The following is a 16858-nucleotide window of genomic DNA, read 5'->3' on the forward strand; positions in this document are numbered from 1 at the left end:
ATCTTATTCTTCATCATTTTCTGATTACAAAACATATAAATATGTTATATTTGGATTAAAAACAAGCTCTGAAAATTAAAAATATAAAATTTATGATTAAAATTAAATTTCCGAAATCGTCTCAAAAACTATTTCATCTTATTCCTTGTCGGTTCCTGATTCCAAAAACATGTATAGATATGATACGTTTGGATTAAAAACACGCTCAGAAAGTTAAAACGAAGAGAGGTACAGTAAAGCGTGCTATGAAGCACAGCGCAACCGCTGCTGGGCCAAACAGGCTCGTCACTTTCACTGCCTTTTGCATTAGCGGCGGACTACGTTCAGGTTCATTCTGTCAGATCTACAGCTTGACTAAATGTAGTAATTTCGCCTTACGCGACTTGTTTCAGTTTTGGTTTAATAGCGGATGGATACCACTTTTCACTGTTTTGATACAGTCACAATGCTTTCAAACACAAATTCAACCACAACCAGTACACAGTAAGATAAATTCCTATCGAAAACGAAACAGATCGAGGCACATTTTCTGGCCCTTAAAGTGGCTGCCAGAATTAACATTTCATAATCAAGCAATACACTTCCTCCTTTTCGACCGTTGAAGGTCAATATGTGATGTTTTGGAAAAAGATACCGCCACCTCTTTGAATATATTTATCCGACCACAACACGAACAGTCTCACTCTATCCCCCCTTCCCCCCCCCCCCCCCCCATACACACACAGACAAGCTAGCCATTTTTTTTCCTTCTTCCCCGATGAAACAACGTTATTTGCGGCGACTGTCACCACCAGTGCATGTTGTTGTTTTTATAAATACGACACGTCTGTGGCGAGAAGTGGCACACAGAGAGGTCATGGCCATTCGTCAAGTATGTCTGATTGTCGCTAACCACAAAATCCCCGTTGCAGTTATTGGTATAACCTGGAAAAACGCCTTTTTTTTTTTTTACATTGTTCAAAATATTGTTTGTTAAAAAGAAACATGTATCCGGAGAGAGAGAGAGAGAGAGAGAGAGAGAGAGAGAGAGAGAGAGAGAGAGAGAGAGAGAGAGAGAGAGAGAGAGAGAGAGAGAGAGAGAGAGAGAGAGAGAGAGAGAGAGAGAGAGAGAAGGTTGTACCATTCTTTACAGTATTCAGCTGCAGAACAATTGTAAAACTAAAACAGAATCAGTTCTCAGAAACGGTGTAACGACCACAGATTACTCACCGGCCTTGTTGATCTCGCATACACTCCACACTGACTATCCTCCCAAAGGGGTACACTTAATTGAGGGATAAAAGCATATCACTTTCTTGCAAGTGAACGAAATACGTACGGGGTAAAATGAAATATCTGTTACCCCAAAATACGATTACTTCGAAAACATTCACCGAGTGGTTGCGTCCCTTGAATGACGGAATGAAAGAAATGTGTGATGAAGTGAATTTTAAAATTAAAATATCATTTTTCTTTTAACGAATAAGTCCCCAGGGAGTGCAAAGTACCACAGGTCGATCGTCAGTACTAGGGCATGGAGGTGGCATATGGTCAGTGTGGAATCTCTGCGACATCAAAAACCGGTGAGTAATCTGTGATCGTTACAACACCGGCACAGTGACCAGCCTCACCTGATGTTCTTTTTGATGCGTGGCTGTCTTGTCCAGTTGCAGCTGGACGACCCGAGGAAGAAGTGATGGCAGTCTGTTGGTGATCGTGTCCGTGCTGGTCAGTGTGCTGGTGAGTGTGTTCAGTCTGGGCAGTGTGGCCGTGTCCTGCACAGTGATGCTGGTGATGCTGGTGTGAATCTTCCATGCACCCCTCCCCTCTTACTGTCATGGTCACGCATGAGAGACCGGTCCCTTCAGACACATCACCCTCACCTGACCTCGCAGCACTTCCCCCTGAACTCTCACCACCGTTGAGCTGAGGCTGGTGGTCCACACAAACACAAGCAGTGCAATCCCCGTTGTGAGCACGGAAATCAGCACCGCTGGTGGTGGGTTCAGCTCTGAGATCACCAAAAGAATCCCAGGTTAAATCACAGCTGTGGCTTTGTGAATCACCACTTCTCCAAAAGTGAGAATCGACAGATTCGCCACGGCGAATGCCACCACCACCACCACCACCACCACGTTGTATGTTTCCACCAGAACTAATAACACACAGGGGTCTGCTACCGCTAACACACACTGTAGTCGGAGAGCCAGAGACGGATCCTAGGACACTGTCCTCTGCTGGCTTCACATGACTCCCGTTCACAGCTATGGTTTCCCCAGGACCTTGACGATCATCCTTGTTACCGCTGCTCTGGAATCTCTGCAGCTTGAAGGCGGAGAAGGTCTTGTGCAGCTGGGAGAACTGCGAACGCAGGTAATCCCTCTTGTTCTTCAGCGACCTCAACAGGCGTGGTGAGCTGACTTGGGCGTCCTTCTGCTCACCGGGAATGTGTTTCTGCTCACCGCTCGACGGCTCACAAGTGGTGTCGATCTGGTCCCAGTCTGAAACACAAAGACAGAAGCACAATGAAGAAACATATACATTTATAAGCTGTTTTGTGTGATATGTTTCCTGGAATAGTTCAGGCCTTCTAGCATTATGCGGGTCATAAAAAAGGAAATAAATAATTGCTTGTTTACATTAATTACAAAACAGCTTAATTCAGCCAGCGAACTGTTTCTCAGAACGCATAACGAAGGCGGATTAAAAAAACTAACTCGACAACAAAACTGTGCAAAACCCAGCCTGAGATTACATCGTGGCGCGCGCATCTACCGACACAGTGCGACGTGACAGACCAGTTAATAAAACTCGGCTGCGTGCAAATGCGCAGAAGCTGGCAGTCACCTGTATCCGTAAACAGGTGAGTGTTAAAAGTAATGTATAGCCATCACAAGGAAAGCAAACATCATGGTCCGTAGATGCACAAACACATTTCTGCCATCAAAATAACACGAACGTACAGATGCGACTGGTTCTTCTGGTTTATTATTGTCTACCATCATGAAGATTTGTGTGATGTTGTATTGTTCTGGTCACGTAAAATACGCTTTTGCTGTAGTTTGTGTCCCAGTGGCATATTTTCAATTGTTTCTTGTCATGTATTTTGAATACAATTTTAATTTGAATTTAAATCTGAATAAATCAGATGTGACTGACAAGATTTGAACTGTTCGAGAAACTATCCAACGATGTTGTATACTTGTCTGCTAGAAACGCTAACACATTTAATTAATCACAATCACAAGAACACTTCAACGCGATATTATTTGCATGACTGAAGCGGGTAATATTTGAAACTTACGCAATGCTGAAACATACTTGGAGAAAGCGATCACTTGCGACTTCAATGGCGTTTGAACAAATTATATGACAACAGAGAAAACTATCATCATGGCCTATTGTATATATATGCAAGAAAACAAATCAAACAAAAACAACAAAAAACACTTCTTCTATCATTACAAAATCAGTTGGACGTGAAACTATCGCATGGCTTACACAGAGAAGATTTGAAACCTACACTAATAATAATAATAATAATAATGGACATTTATTAATCGCCGTTTCTCACAAGAGCTCACGGCGATTTACATATTAATTTCTGCCAGTGTGCTTGTTATTTTGTTAATATCTGACAATTCAAAACAAAGCTAGCCATTATCTGAAACGGATATAGCATTATTAAAACGTAGAGGCTGGTTGGTAGCTGCGACGTCAATATTGTTCGACCAACTGAAACCAAAGCTAAGTAATTTGAAATCGACACCGCGCATTAACATAGATCCTAATCATGCACGAAGCCAATATAGTCTAAGCAAGTGACCACAGAGCTTCGTTATTTTTAACTGACACCGCGATAAAACCTAAATGCTGGTCAGTTTCGACGTCATTAGGCTCGAGCAATTGACAACATTGTTTCCTTATTTGAAACTTACATCGCAGCTGTTCATACGACGTCGCGCCCATAATTGTTGTTTCCTTGATTGACCACAGCGCTTAGTTATTTGAAACTAACACCGTGCAAATAGCAACGCTTAGTTATTTGAAACTAACACCGTGCAAATAGCAACGCTTAGTTATTTGAAACTAACACCGTGCAAATAGCAACACTTAGTTATTTGAAACTAACACCGTGCAAATAGCAACGCTTAGTTATTTGAAACTAACACCGTGCAAATAGCTACAGGCCAATCAGATACATAAATATGTCATTTCACTGAATCCTACGTTAACAGTTTCGGTCGCACCAATGACTGTTGTTTCGGCGATTGACCACAAAGCTTTGTTATTTGAAACTAACACCCACAGGCCAACCAGATACATCATCAGTATACCGTCACAGCAATGACTCCTATTCCTACGCCAAAGGTTAACAGTTGATGAAAAACAAGCCGAACTATGACAACGGTAGATACACATTAGGGCCTAGTACTGTACTACGGTATCACGTTTCACGTTCTCCCCTGCTTGGCCGGAAACGAAAAAAACGACCCCGCCAAAACGGTAAACGTTCCGAATGACAGAAAATGTCAGTTGACAATGCTTCGGTACAAGCTACAGTGCTCGTTAGAAAGTGAAACGCTGCACCAACTCAACACGTTCAAATGTCAAACCGCCTTGCTTTCAGCCGTCAGCGGTCCACGTCACTGGCATGTCTAAAGCTGTGTCCCGGCTTCAGTTTTCTCGACGGTTCGTTTCTCTTTTCCCTCCACTCTTCAATATCCCTCTCTCCCTCCCTTGTTCTCCATTCATTCTTTTCTAACCCTCCTACTTTCATAGTTTGTCATCTCTCTTTCTCTCTGTCTCTGTCTCTGTCTCTGTCTGTCTCTCTCTCTCTCTCTCTCTCTCTCTCTCTCTCTCCCCCCCCCCCCTTACATTACTGTCTCTCTACTTCAAAAATGTTCGTTCATCCATTCATTTTTTTCTGCACCTCCTTGCTTCCCCTGTTTGTGTCCCCCGCCCCTCTCTCTCTCTCTCTCCCTCGGTCCCTCTCTCCCCCCCCCCCCCCCACCTCTCTCTCTCTTTCTATCTCGCGCGTGCCGTTTTCTCTTCGTTTTACAATCAAAGTCTTTCCTCTCCTTTCCCGACTGATTCATTCTCTTCTGTTCCTCCTGAAGTACTTCCCTTCCTTTTTCATTTTCTTTGGCCTGACAGGAAGTCATTCTGGCCCCGAAGACCTGCTGACATTCTTGTCATCATTGAAAGTTCCACTGGCTTTTCACACGACAGAAAGGACTGCGCCTTCGTCTTTAGTAAACTGTTCATGTGCGAAATCACTCATTTCAGTACTTCATACTGCACATGTCTGCTTCTTACGTTACTTTATCACTCTCTGAGGCTTCGCCGTGAACTTTTTTCTCTCTCTCTAAATACGGATTTCATTTTGGTAGGAAGAAGTATGAATGGTTGGAATGTGGCATTTGAAAAGTTCACGGCTCTATTGTCAACAACGTGAAAGGAGACAAGTTTGTGTGTGTGTGTGTGTTCTGTTTTACAGACCAAAGATATATAATCACACTCATGTACACTGTGGATATTCATTATGCAGAGACAGACAAAGAGTTACGCAAAAAGGCAGGCAGACAAACGCGCGCACACATATATTTAAGCACACTCACTCACTCACACACACACACGCACGCACGCACGCACGAACGAACGAACGCACGCACGCAAACACTCACACACACACAAACAAACCAACCAACCAACCAACCAACCAACCAACCAACCAACCAACCAACCAACCAACCAACCAACCAACCAACCAACCAACCAACCAACCAACCAACCAACCAACCAACCAACCAACCAACAAACAAACAAACAAACAAACAAACAAACAAACAAACAAACAAACAAACAAACAAACACACACACACACACACACACACACACACGCGCGCGCGCGAAAACTATGCTCAGAAAAAAACCCAAGTGAGTTCCAAAAATGATTTAGACCACGATAGTACATATCATAAACAAAGAAAACTCGACTGTATGATGACTTGTTTTAACGTTGTGCCTTTATCTCCAAATCGCTGCATGTTGGCATTACCGGCGAAAGAAAACACAGACAAATCGAGTTGTGTCGAGTTAATACAAGTCTGTAGAGTGATATAAGAGCACCTTACGCTGAACAATATTGTCGCAGTCGCGGCCAATCTGGTGGACAAGATTGAATCGGGCCGACACAAGTGGCTGGTTAGTGAAAGTTCCTGGTACTGCCACAAGCTTGGAACAGGAATATGGTAGACTGAGCTATGTTCTTTCTCTGTGACTGTCTTTATGTCTCTGTCTACGCACTCAAAGACACACAGACACACAGACACACACACACACACACACACAAAAACACACAAAAACACACGCACACAGAACACACAGACACACACACACACACACAGACACACACACACACACAAGAACACACAGACACACACACGCACAGACACACAGACACACACACAAGAACACACAGACACACACACACACACACACACATACACACAGCGTTTTTAGGCTATCACTGATTGAAAAGCGCAAAAACAACAGAAGCAACATACAAAATTGAGACAGACAGAAGCTGCATCAGATAATCAGTTGCCGCAATCAAATTAGGCTGCAACATTCGCAACAAGTAATTTACAACTAACGTACTATTTCATCATGTCCATGAACAAGTTGAGAGTAAATCCGTCGCGGAGCCCATGGTCGCCAGATAACACAGTTTTAAATCCAAAAACGCCATTGACACACTTGAGATTCCTAACTGCTGCACACAGCAGGTGACAGGGACTAAACACACCACAGCAATGAAAGCACTCAGATCACTCACTACCTCCATATAGAGAGATCAAGACCGCCAAAACCCCAAATGACCAAACCATGAGTCACACTATCACTCGCTGTCTCCCTGTTCCTCCTTGTCCTTTCAGGGTCATCATCCCTGATTCACTCCTCCCCCCTCCACCTCCCGCCCCCAACTCACCTTAAGTCTTACCTGTCCGCGCCCCTCCCCCCTCCGATTCTTCAACCATACATTATATATCTATCTGTCTCTCTCTCTATAACGCTTTCCTCTCTCTCTCTCTCTCCGTCTCTCTCTCTCCGTCTCTCTCTCTCTCTCTCTCTCTCTCTCCAATTATCTTGCTTTTTCCTCCACCCTCTCTTCCTTCCGACCCTCTCCCCATCCCTCCCACGTGTACAATGTCGCGGTTTGCTGTCAAGTGTTCGGAGGGGCTTGGTCCGCTATCGGTGTAGCCAGGTATAAGAAGTGTGGTCACGTTTGAGTCACGTTTATGGAAAGCCGTTTGGCTCATAACCATTACACGTGTAAACAAGAAGAGCAAACGCTCGATCGAGTCACTTTCGCAGTTCTGAATATTATATGAGGCATCAGATGGACAGGAAGAAATTGCTATTCACAACACAATGAGTCACGTTCACATAAAATTTGAGCCCGGTCACTTTTATAGTTTCCGAGAAAAGCCCAACGTTAAGTTGTGTGTTGCCGAACAGAAAAGGCTAGTTATCTCCCTTGTTTTTCTGATAACGTTCGTAAAAGGCTACAGATGTAAATACTTTGATGTAAAGAATAATCCTACAAAGTTTCAATCACATCCGATGAACTTTGTCAAAGATATAAAATGTCTAATTTTTCCTTTGACGCTGACCTGTGACCTTGAAAAAGGTCAAAGGTCAACGAAACCATCGTTAAAGTGTAGAGGTCATTGGAGGTCACGACTAAACAAAATATGAGCCCGATCGCTTTGATAGTTTCCGAGAAAAGTCCAACGTTAAGGTGGTGTCTACGGACGGCCGGCCGGACGGCCGGCCGGACAGACTAACACTGACCGATTACATAGAGTCACTTTTTCTCAAGTGACTCAAAAATGATTAGTACACGTGTAATAAATAATTAATACACGTGTAATTAATGATTAATACACGTGTAATAAAAATGTCATACACGTGTACGAAATGATTAAATACACGCGTAATAAACATTTCTTACACGTGTATTTAAAGGCATATGTACTCGATGACTATACACGCTAATTGCTTTACCAACAGCTGGAGACATGCTAAATTAAGTTCCCTGCAAAATATTGTGGTCTAGGACCCCTTCAATGTTGAGATATGTTAATTTTCATTTTGATCTGGATCGTCCTATTTATAGATTTGGCAACACATGTAACGTTGATGCAAGGGAGCTAACACCGCGGCTTTGTTGACATCCTCACTTTTTCAGAGGCTAGAACAAGCTGTAATGCATGTATTATGGTCCGCGCATGGTGACATATCGTCATTATATGGTCTTATGGTGCGTTTGACATCGATTATGGGCAAACTACACTTTGTAAACACGGGAGCGCGTACATATGCCTTTAACCATTTCTTACACGTGTATGAAATATTTATTACACGTGTATTTAATCATTATGCTATTCCATAGCATAAGAAAAAAGATAAATTACACGTGCAATAAGAAATAAATACACGTGTATAAATCATTTATTACACGTGTATTTATGATTTATTACACGTGTAATGGTTATGAGCCAAACGGCTTTCCATACACGTTTGGTGTTGTCTGCGGCTGCCCACGTAACGTTTCAACCGTGGTTTAACCCTACCTACCTACCTACCTTCGGGACTATCATGTTAATACTTCTGTGCACATAAAAGGTTGCTGCATCTGAACGCAACAGCAATAGTGTTTCGGTTCAGATCGTATGTGGGTTTTTTTTGTTTTGGTTTTAGGTTGTTTGAAGAATTCATGCTAGGTAGACAAGGGGAGCCATAATTATGAAGGCCTACCGAGTTGTTTCCATGCTGCGCACTGGTGGGTTAATTTGAACACAGTGACACACTCACAGACACACACACAGACACGCACAAAGACACACGCACACACACACACACACACACAAAGACACACGCACACACACACACACAAACACATCCACACACACACACACACACACACACACACGAGCGCGCGCGCGAACAAAGCGCACACGCACATGCGGACAAACGCAGACACACACACACACGCACGGACAAACACACATGTGGACATATGCATGCATGCGGACACACAGAGACACACAACCAACGATCAAAACGTTAATTAAGGCTTTTAAAGCTGGCTGTGCGCATTTAAAAGATAGTACACTCTGCACCAATGCACAGCACAAAAATATAAATTCAAGCGCCTGTGTCAAGTCACGAGTTCTGTCACATTCCCAAATGACTTTTGACTGACAGCCTGTTTGCATCACTGCGTTTTATGAAAAGCCGCGGCAGTATTAAAAGTGCACTTTTATCCGCAAACATAAAACGCACATAATGAAACTAACCTGAAAATCTTCCGACTCACTTGGCTAAACTCATGATAAACAGACAGCTAAGAAACACGTGAAACAGACAGCTCAAAAACAAAACACACCTTCAAAAAGCACGCCCACTTTTGCCAATATAAAAAAGTAGTAACACCACTATTTTTTTAAACCAAAACTCACACACACACACACACACACACACACACACACACACACACACACACATGTGGCATTTGAACAGTTCACGACTCTATTGTCAACAAAGTGAAAGGATAACTTTTTGTATGTGTGCTGTTTTACAGATCAACAAATTATATATAATCATATTCATGTACATTGTGGATATTCATTCTGCCCTGACATACAGAGGACAGGTAGGCAGACAGACGCGTGTACACAGACATAAAAACACGCACGCACACACACACACACACACACACACACACACACACACACACACACACACACACACACACACACACACCACACTCCTCCGATACAAAACATGCGCACAGATAACAAGTAAATTTAGTTGTTAATAAACCTTTTAATGTACCGTTTTAACACAGTAGACGTTCCGGCAGACAACATAATGCCCTATTAATGACTTGTATATTATACTACCAGCTTTTATACAAGGCACCTGTACGCAAAAGGTTGATTATATTCACCAAAGTGATAACAGGCCATTTGAGGCGTGACGCTTTATTTGACAGGGTTCTCCCGCAGCTAGTACAATAATGTCGCAAGCAGTTGCATACCCAACACTATCATATGGGTTACTAGATATCTACAGCCTGTGACAACTACGCGGCTCACCACCTCCGACCTGTACGTGCTTTTGCGTGGAATAAGTCCATACCTACCCTTGGACACATTCTAAAATTCAACAGCCTGGACATAATTATGCTCTCACATGCCCTGGGAGGATACGCCCCCTCCCCTCAAAAACACAGAGATACAAACAGACAGATAGACAAACAGACAGAGAGACAGACAGACACCAACGCATACACAAAAACGCACACACACACACACACATACACACACACACGCACACACAGACACACACATATCCACTCAGACAGACAGACACTCAGACAGACAGACAGACACACACACACACACACACACACACACACACACTCTCTCTCTCCCGGTATCAATATAAGCGCACCGGATGGTCGTAAAAAGTGCAACACAGCTACGCGCAAAAAGGGGGCTCTCTCTCATAAAAAAACCCCACCTACACAACGGACCATTCCAAAAACAGAGAGGGAAAAAAGGCAATGGCATCGCTGAAATGCCAGAGAGCAGGCTGTATAAAAGGCTCTGGCATTTACCAGGCATTAGCACCCTGCTCCCTGTTGGACTTCTTATTGCGGTTATGTGTTTGTCACCGCGGGCATGTTGTGCTAAACAACTGTTACATCGCGGGCCTGTGGTGTTAAAACAAAAAGCAACGCCGCCACGTCATCTTGAAAGTCATTTCTATAATGTCTATCTTTCATTAGTCTAAAACTGGTTGGTCCCGGTGTCATAATAATGTAACTGGGTGAGACATGAAGCCTGTGCTGCGACTTTTGTCTTATGTGTGTGGCGCACGTTATATGTCAAAGCAGCACCGCCCTGATATGGCCCTTCGTGGTCGGCTGGGCGTTAAGCAAAAACAAAAAAACAAAAAACAAAAACCACAATTGTCTGAAGTGTTATTGGTCCTCCTTAATCCACAAGCTAAGCTTTTCAGTATTTGACTTCCGCGTGCTTCCTAATAAAAGAGAGAAAGAGAAAGAAGAGAGAAAGAGAAAGAAGAGAGAAAAAAAACCGAGAGAAAAAACAACAGCGGAAGAGTTTTTTCTGGTGCATTTAATTCAACATGGTACGTAAAGGTTAAAGTGAAAAATTACACGTGCGGGAGAGTGGCCATACTAACGAAGTTGCTAATAGGGATTACTACAAATCAGGTTAAATATTACTCACCAGGTCCAAAGGGGGATAATATCTAAGCTCGGCACCTCTATATCTGTCTGTCTGTCTCTCCGTCCGTCTGCCTGTCTGTCGGTCTGTCTGTCTGTCTGTCTGTCTGTCTGTCTGCCCCCCCCCTCACTCTCTCCTTTTCTCCCGTGTCTACCCTCACTGCATCCGCTGTCTGTCTGTCTGTCTGTCTGTCTGTCTGTCTGTCTGTCTCTCTCCCAACAATTGTGAGCATTGTCATTTTCTCTTTCAGATGAGACGAAAAATCGAGGTCCCTTCGTGTACACTACATTGGGGTGTGCACGTTAAAGATCCCACGATTGACAAAATGGTCTTTCCTGGCAAAATTGTATAGGCATAGATAAAAATGTCCACCAAAATACCCGTGTGACTTGGAATAATAGGCCGTGAAAAGTAGGATATGCGCCGAAATGGCTGCGATCTGCTGGCCGATGTGAACGCGTGATGTATTGTGTAAAAAAAAATTTCCATCTCACACGGCATTGAATATGTGCGCGATATAAATTGCATAATAAAATAAAATAAAATAAATCCCTGCGCTTAGAACTGTACCCACGGAATACGCGCGATATAAGCCTCATATTGATTGATTGATTGATTCTCTTAAAGTCGTAAACATCCACAGGAAAGTAATTAATCATCCTCGCATTTTCAACTTAACAGGTGCAGCTACACATTCAAAACACAGTAAGTACCACTTTCTGCGTTCTCACACCCAGCCACCCTCCTACTCCTTTCTCCTCCGCCTCTTCCACCTGAAGTTATTCTAAACGCAATGAATAACTATGATGAGTCAAAAGGCAAACCATTTGACCAAAACGTCAACACAAGAAAGATCTAACAGCCATTATTTTGACAAAAATACATTCAGCTCAGCATCTTTCAATGATCGACTGTCCTTAGCGCCTATCGATCCCCTGTGGCACGTGCGCTTCGCTCACCGTTGTGCCCACACTCCTCTGTCCGCGGAACACACAGCAAAAACAGACAGAAGCCGTACGTATCGCAGCCAATTAGCAGGTCATTACCACAGAGATATAGCTAGTCTATATCAGAGGAATGGCCATACTAACGATATTGCTAATATGGATACACAGAGATATAGCTAGTCTATATCTCTGAGGTCATTACCCACGCACCCCTCTAGACTGCATCGTCATGAAAAATGCACAACCTCTACTGCTCCGCTGCCAGAGAAACAATAAGGCTTCTCACATGGATGCCTTACAACGGTGAAATGGGATCTCTGTAAGGATGGCGTGTGGGCATGTTGGTAGGGCTCTGCGATTAATTTGGTTATCGTGATTGTAATCGGTACCCCCTATCCCGGCCCACACTACGTAATCAAGTTATCGTGATTGTGCTCCTTTATGCACACAACCCCCTACCTACCCTGTTAATTTGGTTATCGTTACCCCCTACCTACCCTGTTAATTTGGTTATCGTTACCCCCTTCCTATCCCGTTAATTTGGTAATTGTTTCCCCCTATAGCCTACCTACCTCGTTAGTTTGGTTATCGTTACCCCCTTCCTATCCCGTTAATTTGGTAATTGTTTCCCCCTATAGCCTACCTACCTCGTTAGTTTGGTTATCGTTACCCCCTACCTATCCCGTTAATTTGGTTATTGTTACCCCCTACCTACCTCGTTAATTTGGTTATTGTAACACCCTACCTATCCCGTTAATTTGGTTATTGTTACCCCCTACCTACCCCGTTAATTTGGTTATTGTAACACCCTACCTATCCCGTTAATTTGGTTATTGTAAGCCCCCTACCTACCTCGTTAATCTGGCTATCGTGCCACTACTCCCTCCCTTCCCACCCCCTCTACCATTCCCCCCCCCCCCCCTTCACCGTCCCCTCCATCCTCATCCATCATCTTCTTCCATTTCTTGCCACAACATAACTGACGCCACCATCGACCGGCTCACCAATTTGTCATCTTTTTTTTCTCAGACATGGTCAGGTTTCTTCCTTTTACGCGGCTCTCTCAATCTCCTCGCTTCAGCTCACAACTATCGATCATACTTCATCGAGGACAACCACTCAGTCATTTGCTCTTAAGACAGTGGCTTCTTGAGACAAGATTCATTTGAAATCGTTTGCGATAGCATCACATCTTTACTCCTGTAGGCTAACCACTCAGTCATTTACTTTCAAGACAGCGGTTCTTTGGGACGAGATAACAGATTAATTTGAAATCGTTATGCGATAGCGTAACATCTTTACTCCTCTAAGGGTAGTCAAACATTCCGTCATTGGGTTTACACGCAGGGGCTTGATTTGTGTGATTTGTTTCAGTAACGTCTCGTCTCTTATTTTCTCTTACACAGGTAGCAAACGACTCTGTTATCTCGTTATTGTTTGTTTTTTGAGGCAGTGGCTTTTCAAAACGAAGACATGAAAAATAGATTCTGACACATAGAGTATTACACAGACAGACAGACAGACAGACAGACAGACAGACAGACAGACACACACACGCACTAAGGCATAATTCAGGAAATGATCGGAAATGATCGGTACAATGTTTCTTTGTCTGGCTGTTTGTAATTTAATTAGGGAAACAGTCTGTATGGTCATTGCTATTCAGTCTCTGACAAAGATCAGGTGCAGTCAATGAAGGCACTGAGCAGCTTAAATAATTAATCCCGGGTCTACCTTGCTGCAGAAACTGCCAGCTGAGCTGAAGTAATTGCTTGTAGACCGCCGTGGACATGACAAGAATATCTTATGACCAGGGCATTGCTCCGTAACATGAACTGCATCGTAGTAATTTAACCCGTTAAAACAGCAACATAGCATTTTTCAAAACAGTGTGTTTATTCACATTATGCTGATCAGCGTTCTTCGACCAAAGGTACAAGCAACAAGACTGTAACAAGTGTGTTGATTCAAGGCAAACGCTGTTCTTTCGAAGTATAAGTAGTTTTCCCGTACTATGTACTGGTACGGTGCAATAAGATGGCGGCACTCTGGTTACGCTGTTTCATTGGCTGTGTTATCCATTATTTTCAGATCAGTGACTGGAACCCGTTCGTTTGGTTGCCATTTGCTGCAGTGAGATAATGACATCGGGGCGACTAAAACGTGTTTGTAAAGGCAGGGTATGTTGAACGTTCATGAAACAAATCATACCCAAATCACGTGACTGATATAATGTAAAACATGTGTATGACATGTTACGTAACCGTGTCAACCGTGTATGACCTGATACCGTGAAACTAGCAATTCATCTTATCTTGCCTGCCTTGTTTTCGAAAGAGACCAAATCACAGTCTGTTGTACACTGTAGATAAGTACATAGGGGGGGGGGGGGGGGGGGGGGGCTAGTAATTAACTCAGTCGGTTGGTATCCTCGCGTAACGGGTTGGGTTCGAATCCGGGCCGAGACAAAAATGACTCAACTTTGTGTGCAGACTCAGAGACAGTATCCATGTCCCCTGCCTTTGTCACAATTATGGCACGTGCCTTTGTCACAACTATGGCACGTGCCTTTGTCACAATTATGGCACGTGCGATCTCGGTCATTCTGCCAGCAGTGCAGGTGTCTGATTACACATACACGTTAAACACGCAGACACCTAGGTAGCACGACTCTTGTTACTGCTAGCTTTCCACTATGAGGGAGCGACCCGATTTTCCAAGCGTTAGGACAATAAACTACAGTCACACAAATAAAAACAGATAAAAAATAACTGAACACTCACAATGTGAAATGTTTGATCATTTCAAGTATGCTCACAGCAAAAAACAAACTTACCAGTCATGGCGCGGGACAGGCCTGCAGTCATAGAACACACACACTGAAGACGTCTCCACTTAAGACGAACCCATGAAAACAGCCGGGCTTTAGACTGATTATCTTCATCGTCTCATATCAAGCCCTCACGACAAAGACTCATCTTCAGTCACTACGAACAGTCTTCTTGTGCGTTCTAATAGGCGAAAACAGAAACACCCTTTCAGATGAACTAAAAAAACCAGCCAGGCTGTATACTGACTATCTTCATTATCTCATGTCAACTTAGCTTTCACGACGAAGACGGATCTTTGGTCACTACGAAAAGTCTTCTTGTGCGTTGCAATAGGAGGTTACACAGACACACAATCAGATGAACACGAGAAAACATCCGGACTGCAGACAGTCTCATCAAGCCTTTGCGGCTTAGAAACATCTTGTCATTACGAAAAATCTTCTCAAACGTTGCACTGATTGGGAGGTAACAGACACACACACACAATCAGACGATCTTTAGAAAACTGCCAGGCTACATGCTGATTACCTTCATCATCTCATATCAAATTATGCCTTTATGACAAAGACTAAGAAAAATCTTCTTGTGTGTTGCATTAGGCGATAACAGAAACACACTGTCAGATGAACTCCAGAAAACAGCCAGGCTGCATACTGACTATCTTTATTACCTCATAATTATTAAGCCTTCACGACAAAGACGCATCTTTAGTCACTACGAAGAGTCTTAATGTGCTTTCCATTAGACGATAACAGAAACACACTATCAGATGAACTCCAGAAAACAGCATGACTTACTTCATGATCTCAAGACTCACGACGAAGACGGATCTTCAGTCACTACGAAAAGTCTTCTTGTGTGTTGCATTGGGAGGTCACAAAAACACACTATCAGATGAACTCCAGAAAACAGCCGGGCAGCAGACAGACTATCTGCATGGTCTCATCAAGCCTTCACGACAAATATCTTCTCGTGCGTTGCATCAGAAGGTAACAGACACTTGATCATTGGGTGAACTCGAGGAAAACACACTAAATGGAGGCTGGCTATTCGCGTCGTCTCATATCAATTGTTCTGGACGAAAAGCATCTTAAGTCATTACGAAAACTCTTATATCGGCAAAGCATAGTCTGTCATTACGAAAATGCTTGCCATGCAATGGAGGCAACAGACAGACACACACGATTACATAAACTCGAAAACAAAACCCGCTGGACTACAGAGTGACTTTCTGCATCATCTCGTATCAAGCTTGTGCGAACAAGATGAATATATATATTAAGCATCTTCAGTCACTACGTATGCCTTGCCATACGTTACGTTTTGTGGTAACAGCTGAGCGGAAAATGCAGAATACTTTGAATCCCCAATACTTTTCTGCACACCACTGCGTTTTAGTGTTTGCAGCTGTTAATGATTTCAGCGCTACAGACCGCGTCTGCTACCATTTCCGAAAAGATTAAACACAAAATTAGCAGAATAACCTGTTCTTCGTTGTCAAAAACATCCCTCGATCATGAGTTGAAAAGTGAGGGAAATAAGCTACAGTTAGCTTTGGTATTATCATTTCTAGCGAACAGCACAGCCACGAAACAACGTTTTAAAATATAACTCCCATTCTCCGATCGTTTTTGCCTTAGAATGTGTTTTCACGCTCAAAATGTCCGCCCCACAACAATTTACATACCTCAGAGAATTCGGCTGCTAGTCTTTGCTTTGAGGCTCTTCACTGCTGACTGCTGTATTTGAAACGGTGATTTTTTCACGTCTCTTT

General features: G+C 43.2%; 1 protein-coding gene across 1 annotated transcript in view; it reads right to left on the bottom strand.

The window, feature by feature from the left end:
• The window catches only part of LOC138958454 (serine-rich adhesin for platelets-like), a 156640-nt gene that overhangs the window by 75550 nt on the left and 64232 nt on the right, over positions 1-16858 (bottom strand). The window contains exon 3 of the mRNA XM_070329619.1: positions 1611-2480. Coding sequence (XP_070185720.1) covers positions 1611-1818 — 208 coding nt within the window. The 5' untranslated portion in view covers positions 1819-2480. The remainder of the gene's footprint in view (positions 1-1610; positions 2481-16858) is intronic.

Source organism: Littorina saxatilis, linkage group LG2, assembly GCF_037325665.1.
Source record: "Littorina saxatilis isolate snail1 linkage group LG2, US_GU_Lsax_2.0, whole genome shotgun sequence".
Lineage (NCBI taxonomy): Eukaryota > Metazoa > Mollusca > Gastropoda > Littorinimorpha > Littorinidae > Littorina > Littorina saxatilis.